General features: G+C 41.2%; 1 protein-coding gene across 2 annotated transcripts in view; it reads left to right on the top strand.

The window, feature by feature from the left end:
- LOC122789193 (THAP domain-containing protein 6-like) overlaps positions 1-20,025 on the top strand; it is a 265,593-nt gene that overhangs the window by 44,295 nt on the left and 201,273 nt on the right. Inside the window, exons 2-3 of one of the 2 annotated variants that reach the window (XM_044056472.1) lie at positions 5,921-6,032; positions 6,332-6,419. In XM_044056472.1, coding sequence (XP_043912407.1) covers positions 5,953-6,032; positions 6,332-6,419 — 168 coding nt within the window. In that variant the 5' untranslated portion in view covers positions 5,921-5,952. Of the gene's footprint in view, positions 1-5,920; positions 6,033-6,211; positions 6,420-20,025 lie in introns of both variants that reach the window. The other variant, XM_044056464.1, reaches the window with a different exon arrangement.

Genomic DNA, 20,025 nt, shown 5'->3' with positions numbered 1-20,025 from the left:
CTATAACTAGTGTGTTGGGCAAGTTGTTTTGCCTTATGGGCTGAGGTGGAGTGGCACACTGATTTTGTGGGCTGTGTGTCATTTGGGTAGTGTTGGGGGATATTGGTTGTCTGCGTTTCAGCTTGGGATGTCTCTCTTGCTTGGGCAGATTTTTATTGAGAGCCTCCGTGGATGTGGGTGTGTGCTTTGTGTTTCTGTGTGGGTTTTGGTAGTGTGGGTTTTGAAGGACTATGTGTTGAATGTGGTGTGGTGCAGGTATTAACCTTCTCCTCTTGACTGTCTAGTCCAGTCTTGGCTGGAGAGAGCTTGGCTTCCAGTGTGGCTATATAAGTACATCTCTCACAGGTTGTAGTGTTGGGTGGTAGGAGGAGAGGGTTGTCAGTGTACATGAGGCAATTGCTGCATTGCCCCAAGATGTCCAGATTCATCAGATGGACAGGAAAAAAAAACACTGGGAGCTGACCCATGAACATGTCTGGATAGGTGCTTAATTTAATTTAAGTACTAAGAATGGTTTTCCTCTTGACAAGTAAGGAAAGTTGAGTGCTGTAGTAATTTGTAGTTTTACTTAGTGCTTACAACGAGTTCTGAGCAAGTGCTGAGCGCAAGGAAACAGTTTTGAGTGCTGAAAGTAAAAAAAACTGGCTAGTTCTAGCTAAAACTAGCTAGTTTTAGCACCATTCCCAAGAAGAGAAGCAGGCCACGGCCTGTTTGGTGATCCTCAGTCTTATCCCAGATGATGTGAGGGTCTCTAGGCTTGTAATTAAGCAATAATCCACGACTGTGTGTGGGTGAATCCTAATATACCCAAGCACAGCTGTGGATTATTGCTACTGTACAATGACACTGTTTAAAAAAGAAATTCCTTACCTTTCTTAAATAATGTCTTTGTATAGTGGCACTTTAGTTTTCACATTTTCTTCTGTAGGCTGATGTACTGTGCATGTGTATGGGACTTGTGTTCTCATGCTTGCAAAGTACATCACTGCAGTACAGGAGAAGCAATGGAGAAAAGAGAATCAAGCTTTAAAATGGGGATTGTGCGAGGGACAGCACAGAAATGCATGGAAAATCAGGTATATTTCTTTAGTTTTGCAGAACATACCTTATTTTTCTCTTATTTTGCTGTTTTCCAGCATTTACCTATGGTACTTAAGCAGACAGACTTTTTCCTATTGGTGTATGCTCGATCTACAATGGGCACTATGTTTGGGCTGTCCAAGCAGCATGCTCGTTTTAATAGCAATGCAGCTATCATATGATGATGATTATGTCACAGTGCTTATAGTGCTATAAGCAGTTGTTTAAATTATAGCATACTACCTACTAATTCCAAGCTAAGTTAAATATCAGACACATATTGTAAATCTAAGTTTGTGATATCAGCTACTGTTGTAATTATACAGGGCAGCCCAAGACAACTTTATCTAACAAAAGTTGTTATAAGAAAAAAAAAAATTCCACAGTGGTTGTTGTGCTGTAAATGGGTAGTCAAGTGTAAAAACTTCAAAGACCCAGGAAAACTATAAACTAAGCAAAAAAAAAAAAAATGGCAGAGTAACACCAGAAAAATAATGCATAGTGCCACAAGTCATAGCGCTTCACTTATTCAAGTATCATTAATCCACCTGCTATTTCCATGTGAAAACACCTATTATACTCATGAGTTTGTGAAATCAAATGTCATAATAATTATACACAGCATCCCAAGACTAAAATATTTAATAAAATAAAATTGTTCCGCAGCAGTTGTACTGTAAACAGTCAAATTTAAACACTTCATTTAGATAGTAAAAATGTAAACTAAGTAAAAAATACAGAGTAACAAAAGCTGCACAGGCATTACCTCAGGCTGTAGTGCTGTAATCGCTTATTCAGGTAACACGCCTCCTGTTAAATGTATGCTACATTCAACGCTTATTCAGGTAACACGCCTTCTGTTAAATGTATGCTACATTCAGCACTTATTCAGGTAACACGCCTTCTGTTAAATGTATGCTACATTCAGTGATTGGTAGAAGTGTAAACTATGCAGAAGAAATACTTGCTGAGTGACACCAGAAAAATATGGAAACTACTACAGGTTATATTGCTGCAAACTGTATCAGCACACCATCTGCTAGTATTAGGCAGAAACACCTGTTACAGATATAAAGTTAAGAAATCAAATGATACAATAATTATGTACAGCAGCCCAAGACAAAGCTTTCAAAGCTTCTGGGCACCTTCCACATGCCCTAATTGCGGAGTGGCTTGAGGTGGGGCTTACAACAGGAGCAGTTAAGGCACCAAAAGCTTCATAGATCTTACTTCAAAAAGGAAGGGTACAGTCCTGAAAGATGCATGCTAGGATGGAAACTAACACAAGTAAACACACATGCATAATGTGTGTGTGTGTGTGTGTGTGTGTGTGTGTGTGTGTGTGTGTGTGTGTGTGTGTGTGTGTGTGTGTATGTAATATATAATATATATATATGTGTATAAATATTGTGTTTGCATATTGTGGCAAAACATTTAAAACAGAAACGGGGGTGAAGCGGGGGTGGAGTGTGGCCATGGCTACTGTAACAGTGTTCTATTTATTAGAACATACACTGCTATCTGTAACAGTTCAGCATCAGTAATATGAAAGCTGTTACCATTCCTGTCCTGGTGAATTACATAAAGACTCTTCCTTTTGAACTTTGCACTGTACAATGTTCAACATTAGATCACTGTTGCAGTAGCCTAAGCTGTAAGGGTAGATTACCAAAGATTACGATTATATGGGACCAAAGAATGAATTAAGAATCCAGAAGCCTCTGGACAAGAGTCCCAGCAAAGCTAGTTTTGGATCTGAAAAGGAATCCAGTTTATAATCCTTTATCTAAGTATGTACAGAGGACCAAGTTGCTAACTCTAGAATACTTCTAGAGTCCACCCCGTTCCATAAGGACAGAGAAGAAGCAAAAGCCCTGATAGTGAGCCCTGACCTTGCATAAAGGTGATTTATTATGGTTAGAATAACTTAAAGAAATACCATGGGACAACCATTTAGAAATTGTCTGACATCGTATGTCCTTTTTTCTAACTTTAGTTTATTATTTCATTTGGGTGCTGTGCATATAAACAGTTTTCTATGAGACATTCTTGCATAATTCATAGGTTGGTTCTAGGCTATCGGCCCTAGGGCCTATACAAGCCTAGCCATAACAATTCCTTGGATATTTCTTCCCACAATATTTACTTCCCTGGACCCCTGTCTAGCAGGGCGACTGACATGATCCCCGGGGTGAATTTCCTATCTCCCATCCAATCGTCAAGGTTCCTTTTGAAGATGGCCAAGGAGGCACACTGCTTGACAAGTATGGGCAGTCTATTCCAGAGTAAGGTATATTATAAATGTGACCATCTTGATATTCCACTTCCCCAGAGAGGACTTTGAAATTTATTATCAAAAATCTTGCATAAAAAATATCTGAGCCAACAGCTACAAAAAATATCAAATTTCTGTCCTGGTGCGTCTTATTCTTTTGCATATGGAATCTCAAGGATAAGTACTCTAATGTACGAGTCTTTTTATATAGCTCATTTACGTTTTTTTTTTTCTCACATCATTCCTCCGTTCATGCCAAATCTCTACATGTAGTCTTTTATTCTCACTAAGAGATTGAGGAATAGAGATTGCTACAAATCTGGGATATGCACAGGCAACTTGAATATGTTGGTAAAACAAAGGATATTCATAATACAGACACATCATTTCTTTCATGCAAGGGTTCATTGTTTATTTTTCTTTTTGTTTTTTTTTTTTAAGTAAGTGTCTAACTCACAGTATTGCTATTGTCTCATGTATGGCAAAAAGAACAAAAAATGTCACTTCAGTAGGTTACCTGCCATTCCTGCATTTTTCAAGAATGTCTGTAAACAGTAAATATTTAAGCAATAACCAACAAGTGGGTATATTGAGGATTTATCTACAGTTGGAGTGGTTTTGTCACGAGGGCAAAGCCTGAATGATTAAACAAAGAGAATCAAGAGTAAGTCCTCATATACACACAGAACCAAGAGTAAGTCCTCATATACACACACCCAGGAGTCACATTGCTGTTGTACAATGACATTATTTAAGAAAGAAATTACTTGCTTTTCTTAAATAATGTCTGTATAACATCGCTGTGGTGTCCTTGCACTTTTGTTCACGTAATGCACATGAGTTTGGGACTTGCATTCCCACGCTTGCACAGTACATCAGTGCTGTGGAAAACAAGCAATGGAGAAAAGAAGATCTCAGTTGCTTTTTTTTTTTAATTTTAAAATCTGGACAGTTTAGAGTTACAAGAGAGCTAGGGCAGAAGTACAAGGAAAATCAGGTACGCTTCTTTAGTTGTACAGAATGTGCCTGAATTTCCTTGTATTTGCTATGCTCTCCATATGTACCTCTCAACCTCTTAGCTCAAAAAATGTGGGCAAAGCCTTAAATAAAGGGGTGACAAACGTTCAAAAGGGGATTAATAATAAATGTTGCTCATATAAACAGAAAACTGTGAGAATAACAAGATTTGTGTTATCATGCATTGTCTGAAGGATACAAAGTCTGAACCTGAAATGCGTATCATTATTTAGTGACTTCATTCTGCAGTGATTTTTGGAAAACCACAAATTTTATAAGGAACAAACCAAAAATATGAGGCAAAAATCTGGCCAACTGAGACGTTTGCCTCTGTACCATATGCTAATAGAAGAAAGTCTGGCCACTCAGTGGTGCTTCAGGGATTGGACTTTTCTCTTGCTATATGCTCAGTTTACAATGGGCACGCTGGCTGAACTGACCAATCAACATGCATGTTTTTGAATAATAATAAGCCATCATTGTATAATTGACATTGTCGTACGGGAGCTATATCCATACTTTTACAAAACATTCCAAGTTTGACACTCATTCCAGGAACAGATCTGAAAAACTAGATGTCTGGTCTTACAAGGTATTTATTATAACTGATCACCACCCTGATCATTGTCAGGGGTGAGGTACATCTTGGATACTGTACATATATTATAGCATGGCAGAAATTTTTTCAAAGTACAGTTTTATGAAGTTACTCACCATAACAGGAGATCCTCAAGAGAAAAAAAATGTTGCTCTTTCAATTTTTGATTTGAGGAGTGAATATGACTTGGCTTCATTCTAGATTTGTAGAAGTGGGTTTATGCCCCCGGTTATTAAGAAGTACATCTTGAGATGAGCACATATACTGATGGAAGAATAGGACACGTCTTCTTCTGTTTCTTTTGGCTTTTTCCTGGTTAGGGGTTACCACTTTGGATCACCTGTCCGCTCATGATTGGCAGTGGAGTTTTACAGTGTCGAGTTGCCAGCCCGGTGCCCAACCTTCCACAGAAGGCACACACATGCACGCACTCATGCCTAGGGCCAATTTAGAATATCCAATCCACCTACAGCATGTCTTTGGGATGTGGGAGGAAACCGGAGCACCTGGAGGAAACCCACACGACCACAGGGAGGACATGCAGACTCTGCACAGAAGGCACCCCAGCCGAAGATCGAACCGGAGAACCTCTTGCTGTGAGGCGGCAACGCTAACCGCTGCACATGGAAGAATAGGACAATGACTGTGAATAATGGAAAGAAGATATTATTTTATTATCTGGCAATAGGAATCTCTTCATCAGTAGTCAGTGTTGTGAGTATGATACATTTGTACCCACTTTTTGTAACTGCAAGGTATTCTGCCTCCTTCCTCCGTCTGTTATTTTATTGTTCACTCCCACGTCATTCATTAGTTATATAATTATTAATATAAGTAGTATAAAATGCAGTTATATCTAACTTTTGTCCAATTTTGTTTAGGACTTAGTAATACGTAGAGTCATTTCATTTTTTGTTAAGTAATCCCAGTTCTCTGTTTTATTTTTTCAGTTGCAAGGGGAACAAGTTTGAAAATTTTCATTATGGTGTTTGCATGTTGTGCCTACAACTGCAAAAATCGGCAAGTTGCAGAGGTAAAAAACAAAGGAGTGACTTTTCATAGGTAAGAATATGGAGCATTTATTATCTTCCAGCTTGCTTTAAGAAATGTTCTTAGCGTGTTACATTGCTTTACTTATATTAGCAGTTCACTGCATTGTGTAGTGTGCATAAATACTCTACGTAATAGATCTTAACAAGTGCTGATACTTTCATATTTGCCTCATTTAATTTATATTGCAGGATTCCCAAAGATAAAAAAATTCGCAAACTGTGGGTTCAGGCATTACACCGTATTGATCCTTTGACAAAGAACCCTTGGCAACCAACAAAATATAGTTACATATGTTCTCAACATTTCAGAAGTGAAGACTTTGATAGAACGGGTCAGACTGTACGCTTGAGGCAAAATGTCGTTCCTTCTGTGTTCCAGTTTCCATCTCACCTACAGGTATGAACAAAAGTGTGTGAAATCATACAAACATGGCTGATAGGGACATCTTAACCTCTCAAGTCTGCCTGTTTGATGTGTACTAGATAAGTTGGACATATTGCATAACAACAAAACTTCATCATAAAAATTATCTTGCATCTGATCCATATCATCTCAGATTCAGTCACTTTCTTTTCATCTTACTGCCTCTTTAGGAAAGCTGTTTGTATCTTCATGTGAAAAAATAAATCCTTAAATCTTCTCTGAACCATCAGCATTTTTTCTTCATATTGTGGCTGATTGTTCTCATCTTTTTCTGTCTATGTTTTGTTGTTATACAGAATAACAGCTTGAACTTTGCATTTCTTTGAGGTGCTTCAACATTATCCTTTAGTGCCCTTTTGGCTCATGCTTCAAGATTCTGTATATTTCCCTACACACACACACACACACACACACACACACACACACACACACACACACACACACATGTGTGTATGTGCATTTTTTGATTTTAGTCCATCTTGCCCTTTTTTCTGTAGCTGGTCTTAATAAACTTTGACTTCTTATCTCACAGCACTCTGAAAAATTTCCCATTATCTTACTGGAAATGTGTCATCACATATATGTCACTCAACTAGTACTGGCAGTCTTTTCATCCACTCAACAAAGCATTTCCTTTCTAAGATGAACAGTGAAAAATTCCAGTGCTTCTGTAGACTTGACCCACCACAGCTACCCAAGAAACATTCTGAAGGCATATAATCAGAAATCAAAGTTGGATGAGGTCTTACTGGCTTAACTATAAATGCATGCACTTTTGTGAGAAACACTAATACTTTTTGAGGCTTTACCCATCTAAATTACTAGAGAAACATTCTAAAGCACATGTTCAGAAATCACAGGTGGGTTCATGCTAGCTTAATCATAAATGCATACAAACAGAAGTCACAGAAGGGTTTATACTAGCTTAACCATAAATGCATTCTTCATTGTAGTAAAACGTAGTCTGTCAGGGATTTAGATTTAAATTTGCTAGAATAATTAGAATACAATGAACTTCCTAACATAACAGTCAAAACATTTCTAAGGGTTATGACGTTAATATTAGCCCACACATTTCTTCCCAGTCTGTGAGACATCAGAGTAGAGGTCTATGTCTTACTTCCAGAAAACAAGTGACTGTATTGCAGTCTTCCATAAATATCAGACCCCTGTATAAACCATGTTATCTTCCTCTTGGAACAACACTCCCTGTGTGATACCTGGAAGCAAATTACTATATACGGAAGTATACATTATCTCAGTAATATCCTTTGTCATATTTTAAAACCTCTTTTGCAATTAAAGGTCAAGTTTAAGAAACGAAAAGCATTGCTCCTCTACTCCTTGCTTCCTGGAATATCAAGGCCACTCGTGCCGTGTAGCTTCTGAGTAATATTTCATGCTTGTGTTCACTTAAATGGATTTTTCGCAATGCTGCTATCCAAGTTATCAGTTTACTTAAGTATCCCATACTGTTAGTTCTTTTAATTGGACTGTTTAGCATGTTATTATTCCAGAGTCTATATCACAAAACCGACCATTTAGGCTGTTGAACACCTAAATTTCGACACCTAAACAGCGAAAGCTGAAAACCACAAACGGCCACTTCTGCGAATTTTTTTCACAGGGGAAAAAAATTTGTTGCCCGTTCTCAGGAATTTGCCCTTTTCCCCAATGTAGAGCGATCTCTGAGTTGGTATATTTAGTTGGGGGGGGGGCGCGAATCCCCCCACTTGATTAGGGTTTGAAAGTTTGTTTTCCTGTCCACTGGCCAAGCAGATTTTTTCCTTGCGAAAAAATTTGCGGAATTGGATGTTAGCGGTTTTCAGCTTTTGCTGTTTAGGTGTCGACATTTAGGTGTTCGACAATCTAAACGTTTGATTTTATACTATAGACCCATTATTCCATGTAGCAGTATTCATCCCACATTCATCCCACATTTTGTAAAAAAACATTCACCGTATCCTACCCCTCGTAAGCTTAACCTTGCCTACAAAACAAGAAACAATTCTTAAATACAAATATTTACAGACTGACTTTGCAGCAATCTTGGACCTATCAGAAATTAAAGGCAACAACACTAATCAGATTAAAACACTTCTTTTGAAGCTTGTAATGTATGATCTCCTCAAAGCTATGTTTACCCATCTAAGGAGTTGTACCTATACAGTCATCCTTTAATAATTTGGGACTGCTAGGTTACACTGTAATCCTCCATTGGAGGTATTTCTCTCTTCTTATGCCCACCTCTGTTTTGCTTCTGTCACTTGATAACATTTGTACTTCACTGTTATCTCCTCAGGCTAAGTATTTTTATTTATTTTTTTATTTATTTATTTAACATTTGTTGACCGGGAAAGTCCGACTAGGTTCCACAGATCCTGTTTTCAGCAGAGGCCCGGGGAGAAATTCTCCAGAATTTGGCTGAGATAGATACAGAACGTTCCATTATCACATGAGAATACATTTCTTTATTAATCAAAGTACATAAATCTCTTCAAATTGTTACATCCATTGAAAGCACTCCATGTTTACCAAATGCTTAAAAAATGGACTGTGTAAAAGAAAACTCGAGTGTTAACACCATCAGCAATTCTGGATCAGAATTTAATTCAGCATAACATTTGCTATCTCATATAAACAATAATGCTTCTTAGGAGAGACACCAGTTGGCACACAACAGAGCATCTACTATGCCAGACCCCCCCCCCACAACAACTTATAGGTTTTAACTAGGCCCATCTGTATAAACAGCAGTATCTCCATGTAAAAATCAAAGTAGTAGGAAAAAAACATCTATTGCCATTGCTTATGTTCTCCCTGTACTGATCCTCAGCTGCATATACTGACTGTGTTATTTTGCATTAATACTGGCTTCTGATACATTTTACATATATAATCCTACATATATCAAATTAAGGGTCCAATATAATCTTAAATCAGCTAGGGATTCTGGTATGGTGTAAGTGGAACAGGCAGCAGGGAGAAGGTGCTCAGACTGTCAGACTGTAAAGTAATTGAAATTAAAGTAATTTTTGGCAAATGAGTCATAGAAATAACATTGCCCAGAAAATGAGGATAGGTTAAATACACTAGACATGTCTGTGTTTCTAAGAAAATCAAAGGGGAAGCAAAACAGAAAGGGAAAACATACCCCCCCCCAGACCAGGAAGAGAATAGGAGGGGAATGGAGAATGTCTGTAGTGAGTCAAAGTTGAGAAGAGCTAGAGTTTACTTGTTCAAGATTTGTAAAGAAAATGTAACTTCACATGTCTCTTCCCTCCATCTGTCCCTCAAGATATACCTGATACTGGCTCATCCCCAGCTATCACATAAGAACAAGTCCTAAAATTGCAAAGAAAAGCTGAAAATACTGCATCATAGGGTCCTGACAATATCCCTGGATGCATCTTAGGTAGCATGAAGCATGATTTAGCTGCACTCCTAACAACACTGTGTTAATCTCAGCTTCCATACAGGTTTTGTACCAAGCGAATGGAGAACAGCTGCATTCATTTCCATACATAATGGAAGACCTTCCACAGACCCAGGCAGTTACAAACTCAATACGTCTGACCAGCTTCACATGCAAAGCCATGGAAAGACTTATCATAGGTTAATAGATTCAAAGGTCGGTACTAGGCTATCGACCCTAGGGCCTATACAAGCCTAGCCATAACAATTCCCTGAGTATTTCTTTCCACAATATTTACTTCCCTGGACCCCTGTCTAGCAGGGCAACTGACGTGATCCCCAGAGTAAATTTCCTATTTCCCATCCAGTCATCAAGGTTCCTTTTGAAGAGGGCCAAGGAGGCGCTCTGCTTGACATGTATGGGCAGTCTATTCTAGAGTATGGGGAGTCTCTGGGTCAGGAACCTATCCCTCCAGCATGTTTTGTTCATTGTGATGACAAGGCTTAGGTCCCTGGAGCATGTGGCTCTAATGGATTGGGATTTTAAGTGTAGCATGTCCAGCAGCTCTGGGTTTGACATGGCCTTGTATGTTAAGCAGAGATCACCTCTGAGTAGACGATATGCAACAGAGTATAGCTGGAGTTTTTTTAGTCGGTCAGCATAGGGCCTCTTGTTTTACGCCTGTGATTCTTTTAGTGAGGTGTTTCTGCGGCCTTTCCTGTTGTTGCAGATGTCTTGTGAGGTACATACCAAATGGGGCATTGTACTCTATGATGGGTCTAAATGAGGGATGTGTACAGTGGGACAATGACCTCCTTTTTTCTGGATGAAAAGCCCTTCGTGATGAGGTGTGCCACATAGAAGGATTTCTTGATTGTTGTGACAATGTCATTATCGAAGGTGAGATCACTGTCCACCTGTGTTCCTAAGTCTCTTATCACACTTTCAGTGTTTAGTGTACTGCCACCTGTGTGGTAATTCATGGGTACATGTTTTTTTCCCAAAGAGGATAACTATACACATCTTGGCATTGAGCTTGAGTCCATGGCTCTGGCACCAATCATCTGTTTCTGTAAGGCCCTTTTGTAGAATATCCACATAATTTGGGGATTCAATAATGGCTCTCAGTTTGGCTAACAATGTTCGCAGATGACTGCAGAGTCCCTTAGTGTTGGCCTGTACTTCAGAGAAGTAGATGCCAAACAACAGCTGCCCAGGACTGAACCCTGAGGTACTCCACTTGTCACTCGTCTGGAGCTGGATTTGGAGTCAGCTACTTTTACAGTGTGGGTTCTGTCAGTAAGCCAATTGCTGACCCATCGAGTGATGTAGGGATTTATGTCCAGCTTAGTAAGTTTAATGATTCCAGAGTGGGGGATGGTGTCGAAGGCCTTGGTGAGATCCATGTAGGCTGTGTGGACCGCCTTACCCTCGTCCACAGCTCTGGAGACTGATTCAAAGTAGCCAGTCAGGTTCAGGAGACAAGACTGGCCCTTCACAAACCCAAATTGGGTGGGGTCCAGTGTTTGAAGGTTGCCAATGTCTTTGTTTATAAGTCCCATGATAATATGTTCCATGGCCTTGCAGATCCGGCTCGTCAGACTGATGGGATGGTAGTTCCCAGGATCCAAGGTGGATCCCCCCTTGTGGAGTGGGATAACTGTAGCTGTGTGCCACTCAGTGGGCACGAAGCATGGGGTGAGGCTATGATTAAACATGACACTTAGGTGAGGTGCCAGTTCATTTTGTAGTTCATGAAGTACACAGCCCAGGATGTCGTCTGGTCCCATGGATGCTGTATTCTGTTCTGAGTCAAGCAGAAATAAGAACTGATTAATTAAGGACTCATTCATAAGACAGAAGAGGTCACTTAAGGTTAATCACTTGTTAACAGAGGGGGTGGGGCTAGGAACTAAAATTTCTATTTAAGGAGTAAACTAAAACATTTCAGAGCTTTACCAGAAAGGCTCATCCAGACTCTGCTACACTTTGCTGTGAAGGAAAGGTTAGTTTGCTGTTATTTTTTGTATTTCTGTATTGCCTTTCTATATTTTGAATACTGTAGTTTGTTTTCTTTATCTTGTGTTTTGCTTGCATTCTGTTTTAAACAGCATATTAAAACTTCAAAAGAGACCACAGCTCTCTCTGTTCTGAGTCAAGCAGAATTTTTCCTCCCTCCCACCCATTTAAGTTGTCTTGTTAAATACCACTGTCTTTCTAGTTGCCCGCCTCTTATGTTAATCTGACCATATATCTCATTTCTCTCTACTTTCACTGGCTTATGTGAGTAATCACAAAACCATCACTTTTGAAATCCCACCCCTTCAATTATTTAAATTTATTGGCCATCCTACAGTATTTCATAGTACCAAAATACAAAAGTAACCACCCCTTTCAGTCCATCTTGCTGTTTTAAAAATAGTAACTCTCCACTAAACCTTAACTTTTTAAACAGGTAAAACTCAAGTTACCTACTTTCATATCTAACTTCTCTAGTGCACACTGCAGAGTGCATTCTTTTCAATCTTACCTTTAAGCATCCCTGTTACTAGCACTTTCTCTAATACCTAAAAGATCATCTCTACTTGACTCCAAGTAGACTTTTCTCTATCTGTTAAACCTAGCACTTGCTCCTACAGTACTTATTACCTTGATACGGCACTCTTATAGATAGCACCCCAAAAGGCAAAACCCCATTTCTCGGTCACCCACATCCCCGGAATCTCTTTAAAGTTTTTTGTCTAGTCCTTCTAGCATGTCGAGGATCAGTTGCTAGTGTCCTCTCCTGCTCAGCTGGTGAACCTGGGAATATTGAGGCAATGTTACAATTGCCTCATGTACACAGACAACCCTCTCCTCCTCCCACAAAACACAAATACATGCGAGAGATGCAACTATACGGCCAAACTGGAGGCTGAGCTCTCTCAACATAGGACTGGCAAGACCAGTCAGGAGGAGAAGGTTACCACACACACTATAGACCCAGTCTCACATAGTACCATCACAACCTCAAATCATACACATAAACACACAAAGACATACTCGGGCTCTGATCAAAAATCTACCAAAACAGCAGAGGCCACCAAAGCAGACACCCAAACAACCACCACCTCAGAACACAACACCTGCAACACATAGACCTCACAGTCAGAGTGTCAAACAGTCACAGCCCTTAAGGCCAAACACAATGCCAGACACACTAGTCATTGGTGACTCCATAGTCAGACACACTGACGTCCCGCCACCAGACTGAGTAAGGAGAAGGTCACAGTAAGCTGCCTGTCGGGTGCTAGAATCCGCCACATAACGCAAGCACTCAGGTCTCTCAACAGCAGGTACAAATACGACTCAGTCATTGTCCACGCTGGTGTAAACGACCTGAGACGCACCTCCTTGGACTACATGAAAAGAGACATTGAGGAGCTCTCTGATTATGTAGCCCAGGCAGGTATGACCCTGACCTTGAGCAGTATCCTACCTTCACCAAGAATGATGCCACAATACAGAGATAAGATGATCAGCTTTAACAATTGGCTTAAACTCTGGTGTCATTCAAAGGGGATCCAATGTCTGTCTGCCTGGGATGACATGCTGGACAAGCCACGCTGCTTCAAGGACGGCTTGCACCTGTCACCCTGGGATTCCGGATATTGGCAAAGGCTCTTGCCACCCCATAGTGCCTTTTTAGGCAAGGCTGAAATTCTAAACCTACCACCCTAGAACACAAAAAGGAAAAAAACTAAGGGTAATGCTGCTCAATGCCAGAAGTCTAAATCTCAAAATGCACGCACTCGAGGCCCTTCTCAGTATGGAGAACATCGATGTCTGTGCAGTGACAGAAACCTGGTTCAAGGCTCCTGAGAGCACCCCAGCACTATCGGGTTTTACCTCTTATCATGCTCCGCCCCAAAATCCGGACAATACCAAGAAAGGAGGGTATCCATATTCATCAAAGACACCCACACCTCAAGACTGGTGGCAACGCACGATGCATCGGAGACCATCCAGGTGCAATTAACCATAGGCAAGACTGCTCTGCAAATTGTAGCATGTTACAGGCCACCCTCACAAACTCAGGAACCTCACATGGCCTTCCTGAAAACACTAGAGGATAAATGTATCACCAAACACCATCATACTAGGTGACTTCAATTACCCTAATATAGACTGGGAACACTACTCAAGCCCAAACACCTAGCCCAAAAGTTCCTGGAATTCATAAACTCAAATGCCATGGAACAACTAGTCACCATCCCCACAAGAGGAGAAAACATACTTGATCTCATCATCACGAACATGGGAGCACAATGTTCAACACCGAAGTATACCCCTCACTGGTGAGATCAGATCACAAACTAATCTCGCTGGAGGTCCTCATCCCACCCCCACCTGAAATAAAAAGACCACAGTAAAGAACTTCTCGAAAGCCGACTTCACACTTCTAAAGACTAGTGTGGTCTCCTTTAAGGCCCCGAGCCGGCGGAAAACAGTACTCAAGCCGCTGAATCACTTACAAATGCCTTCTACCAGCACCTGCAGGACTGCATGGATAAGGCAATCCCAAGCAAAACAAAGACTCTTTGTACCAAAGGCAAGCGTCCAGTCTGGTGGACCCCAGCCATAAACAAACTCTACAACAAAAGGAGGAAGCTACTACAAGATAGAGCAAAATCCTTAAAAGGTAAGACACCCTTGATCACTATAAGTAAAAACTAAGAGCTCTCATAAAATCATCCAAAGCAAATTTTGAGAGAAAAATAGCTAAAGACTCAAAAGACAATCATAAGGCCTTCTTTAGCTATGTTAGAAACCTGGGAGGAACCTCCCAGATATGCTCAGAACTAGTTCAAAATGATGTGAAGATTACTGATCCTACAGACATTGCCAACATACTGGCTGACAGGTTCAGTGCAAACTCCCCCCCCTCCCCCCCAAAAGGAGAGATACCTATACCAAGCGATTGCAGCCCCAAACATCTCCAACGCCCAAGTGAGAACTGCTCTCTCCAAAGCAAAAAACACAGCATCCATGGGACCTGATGGTGTCCCCGGCTGTGTGCTCCACAAACTCAACGAGGAATTAAACCCACAGCTAGGACAGCTGTTTAATCATAGTCTTACCTCTGGATACGCACCCAGGAGTGGCGCACTGCAACTGTGGTCCCACTTCACAAAGGCAGTGCCTCCACCGACCCTGGAAATTACCGCCCATTAGCTTGACAAGCCTTATCTGCAAAGCCATGGAGAGGATCATAATGGACCTCATAAATAAAGACATAGGGAATTTGCAGACTTTGGATCCATCCCAGTTTGGCTTTGTCAAAGGCAGATCATGCCTTCTAAACTTGGTTGACTTTTTTCAAACAGTCACCAAAGCCATTGATGAGGGAAAGGCAGTCCATACAGCCTACCTCGATCTGGCGAAGGCCTTCGATACAATACCCCACTCGGGTATCATTGAAAAACTCATCAGCTTAAATGTTAACCCATACATCACAAGATGGGTTGCAAACTGGCTGAGTGACAGAACCCACAGGGTCAGAGTCACTGGCGCCATGTCAGACTCAAAGCCTGTCACAAGTGGTGTACCACAGGGCTCAGTCCTGGGCCCACTCTTGTTTGGCATCTACTTTTCCGAAGTACAAGCAAACACAGGAGGGTTATGGCTGACAAAGTTTGCAGATGACTGCAAACTGGGCCATAGTAGAAAACACATCTGACACAGATATCCTTCAGAAGGGTCTCACAGAAATGGATAACTGGTGCCAGAGCCATGGCCTAAAGTTAAATGCCAAAATGCATAGTCATACCCTTCGGGAAAAACAAGGTTACCCCTAGCTACCAAATAGGTGGCAATCCACTGAGCATAGAAGAAGTTATCAGGGACCTGGGGACCCAGGTTGATAGTAGTCTGTCATTCGACACCCATGTAGCTAAAGTAGTTAGGAAGACCTTCTACATTGCCCACCTTATCATGAAGGGATTCTCATCTAGATCAAGGGAGGTCATAGTCTCCTATACTCATCACTCATCAGACCAATGATTGAGTACAATGCCCCATTCGGAATGTATCTGACCCGACACTTGCAGCAGCTGGAGAGGCCACAAAAGTTCCTCACCAAAAGGATAAAGGGTCTCAAACTTCTGTCCTATGCTGCCCGACTGAAAGAACTCCAGCTCTATTCAGTCGCTTACCGCTTGCTCAGAGGTGACCTTTGCCTAACATACAAGGCCATGTCAAACCCAGATTTGATGAATATGCTTCACCTCAAAAAATCTAGATCCGTCAGAGCCACAAGGGCAGGAGACTTAAACCTCGACATGGCTATTAATAGGACGCGCTGGAGGGATAGATTCATCACCCAAAGACTCCCTGTGCTGTGGAATAAAATCCCGGTATATGTGAGGCAGAGCACCTCGCTGGCCTTGTTCAAGAGAAATCTTGACCAATGGATGGGAGATCGCAGATATACCCCAGGGATTACCTCAGTGTCACTGCTCAACAGAGGCACAGCAAAATAATGGGTATAGTTCCCCATACTAAAGGGGTGGCGTAAGCCACAAAACTATGGGCTAGGCTTGTAAATGCCCTCAGGCAGATAGCCTAGTATGAACCTATGAACCTATGAACCTATTCTTAGCTTTGGAGAGTATGGTTGTTACCTGTGTGGCTTTGATTACTGGAATTTGGCAATCTTTCAGTATTGAGATGGGCCCTTTAGGGGGGTGAGAGGGAGGTGAAGTTGGCACTGAATCGATCTGCCAGGATATTAGCAATGTCCTTGGGATCAGTATATTTAATGCCATTCTGTTGTAGCTCAGAGCAGATCTGAGCATCATGGAACTTCTCAATCAGGACTTAGGGAACCTTCAGACATTGGGGCCATCTCAGTGTAGAGTCATCAAGGGCAGGTCATGTTTCTTAAAACAACGTAGGTTGGACATTAATAAAACTGGTAGTTTTATTTATTCTCATTTTAATTAATTAACTTTTATGGTTACAGGTTTATCAAATGGTTTAGTTGGCCATTACTACTGTTTTTATTAAGTTAAGTTAAATGAAGGTACTTTAATTGCTTAATTAAACATGTGATTTTGTGGTATTTAAATGATTGTTTTGGCACCTGTATTTTATTCTGATGAAGTTTTGTACGAAAGCGGATAATAAATAGGTATACGCTATTGCTGTGTTTCACTGTCGCCTCTTACTTGCTTTACCTGGATTTTTTGTTTATTTGGTACTTTTGTCTGTTTTGGTACAGTGGGACAATGACCTCCTTTTTTCTGGATGAAAAGCCCTTAGTGATGAGGTGTGCCACATAGAAGGATTTCTTGACTGTTGTGGCGATGTGTTTATCGAAGGTGAGACCACTGTCCACCTGTGTTCCTAAGTCTCTTATCACACTTTCAGTGTTTAGTGTACTGCCACCTGTGTGGTAATTCATGGGTACATGTTTTTTTCCCAAAGAGGATAACTATACACATCTTGGCATTGAGATTGAGTCCATGGCTCTGGCACCAAGCATCTGTTTCTGTAAGGCCCTTTTGTAGAATATCCACATAATTTGGGGATTCAGTAATGGCTCCCAGTTTGCAGTCATCTGCAAACATTGTTAGCCAGAGTCCCTTAGTGTTGGCCTGTACTTCAGAGAAGTAGATGCAAAACAAGAGCGGTCCCAGGACTGAACCCTGAGGTACTCCACTTGTCACTCATCTGGAGCTGGATTTGGAGCCTGGTACTTTTACAGTGTGGGTTCTGTCAGCAAGCCAATTGCTGACCCATCGAGTGACGTAGGGATTTATGCCCAGCTTAGTAAATTTAATGATTCCAGAGTGGGGGATGGTGTCGAAGGCCTTGGCGAGATCCAGGTAGGCTGTGTGGACCGCCTTACCCTTGTCCACAGCTCTGGAGACTGATTTGAAGAAGCCAGTCAGGTTCAGAAGACAAGATTGGCCCTTCACAAACCCAAACTGGGTGGGGTCCAGTGTTTGAAGGTTGCCAATATCTTTGTTTATAAGTTCCATGATAATACGTTCCATGGCCGTGCAGATCTGGCTCGTCAGACTGATGGGATGGTAGTTCCCGGGATCCAAGGTGGATCCCCCTTGTAGAATGGGATAACTGTAGCTGTGTGCCACTCAGTGGGCATGAAGCCTAGGGTGAGGCTATGATTAAACATGACACTTAGGTGAGGTGCCAGTTCATTTTGTGCCAGTTCATTTTGTAGTTCATGTAGTACACAGCCCAGAATGTCGTTTGGTCCCATGGATGCTGTCTTCTTAGCTTTGGAGAGTGTGGTTTTTACCTGTGTGGCTTTGATTACCGGAATTTGGCAATCTTTCAGTATTGAGATGGGCCCTTTAGGGGGTGAGAGGGGGGTGAAGTTGGCACTGAATCGATCTGCCAGGATATTAGCAATGTCCTTGGGATCAATATATTTAATACCATTCTGTTGTAGCTCAGAGCAGATCTGAGCATCATGGAACTTCTCAGTCAGGACTTAGGGAACCTCCAAACATTGGGGCCATCTCAGTGTAGAGTCATCAAGGGCAGATCATGCTTACTCAACATGATGGATCTTATTTGAAAAAGGTCACCAAAGCAATGGATGAAGAAAATATGTTATACACTGCAAACCTCAACCTGACTAAAGCTTTTGACACAATTCCCCATTCAGGAATAGTAGAAGAGCTAAACTATGACTAAACCCCTATCTTACCTGCTGGATTGCAGCTGGCTCATGGATTGGATGGAGTAAATCAAAGCAGAGGAAGTCACCTCCACAAAGGGACTAGTTTTGTTCTGGGACCTCTAATTTTGGCTTCTACTTTTTCTGAAATAAAAGCCAAAGGACTCTGTCTGAATAAGCTTGCAGATGACTGCAAGCTAGAAGCAGTCATTGAATCCCCTAATGACTTAGCCCATCTTGTAGAAAGGTTTGTCCCAAATAAATAACTGGTGCCAAAATAGTGGATTAAAACTAAATGCCAAAAAATGCATTATTATAACTTTTGGGAAATCTTCTACCCGAGAACTACTGCATTGACAATATACCCTTAAGAGATGATCCAGTCATTTCAGATTTGAGAACTTACGTGGACAGCGACTAACTTTTGACCAGCATGTGTTTATTGCTGTAAGAAAGTCCTTCAGAAATTGTGTCTATCTCTAGGGACGTCATTGTCCTCCTTACTTAGCCCTTATCAGGCCAGTCATTGAATATAATGCCCCTTTGGCATGCATCTGTCCAAACACATGCAACAACAGGAACTCCCAGAGAGATACCTTACTTAAAGTTACAAGACCTAAACAACGGGGCCTACATGAACCAACTCAAAGCCCTATCACTATACTCTGTATCCTACAGACTTCTAAGAGATGACCTTAAAATGGCCCACAAGGGCTGCTAGCCTAGTACTTACCTATGACCCTATAAGTGCAGAAGTTGATCTCATGGATAGGTACATACATGAAGGAAAATTGATAAGCAACGAAAGGAAATGATAGAAGTCATCAATAAGTACTAATACTGAGTAATAAGTATCATCCAGAATTTGATGCCAGAATATGAAGTCTTGAAAGCGTGGATTTCAGCAACAGAAGTTCAGATGCAGCTTATGGATGCAATGTTAGTACAGAAAGAAGCTTGAGAAGAAAGAGTTTATATACAAGTGGAGGGCTGGTAGAGATTCAAGGAAGAGTGTTTATCTTTTTATCAAGAAGTAACTAACGGGTGGACAAAGATAAAGGATGAAGATATAATATTGGAAATAGCTCACAAATCAGCATGATTACCACAAAAATGAAGCAGTAGACCCCTGTAACAGATTACCCTTCTGCAGTGGGTGGAGGTTTTGTCTCAACTGCTGACACCTAGCAACAGACTCCTCTGGAGTGAGTGTAGAGTTTTTGTGGACATGGAGTACTCAGTGGCAACCAACAAGTGAAGAGCAGCACCTTACCCAGTGCAAGGGCAATGTACGGCTACGGGGATGAAATTTAAATAGTTTCCTGTAAAACTGAGGATACTGCTGCCAGGGGGAGACGGGCCTTTTGTTAACCCAGAGGATGACCTTTAGAAACTGAATTCCAGAGAAGAGAGAGAGATCAAAAACAAAGACCAGAGCAGAATTACAAGGACAGAGATGAGCAGTAAATCTTGGC

This window comes from Protopterus annectens, chromosome 1.part2, assembly GCF_019279795.1.
Source record: "Protopterus annectens isolate FY-2018-M chromosome 1.part2, PAN1.0, whole genome shotgun sequence".
NCBI classification, from domain to species: Eukaryota; Metazoa; Chordata; order Ceratodontiformes; family Protopteridae; genus Protopterus; species Protopterus annectens.
Note: the sequence above shows the minus strand (reverse complement) of the source record. Positions and strands in the feature narration are given on the sequence as shown.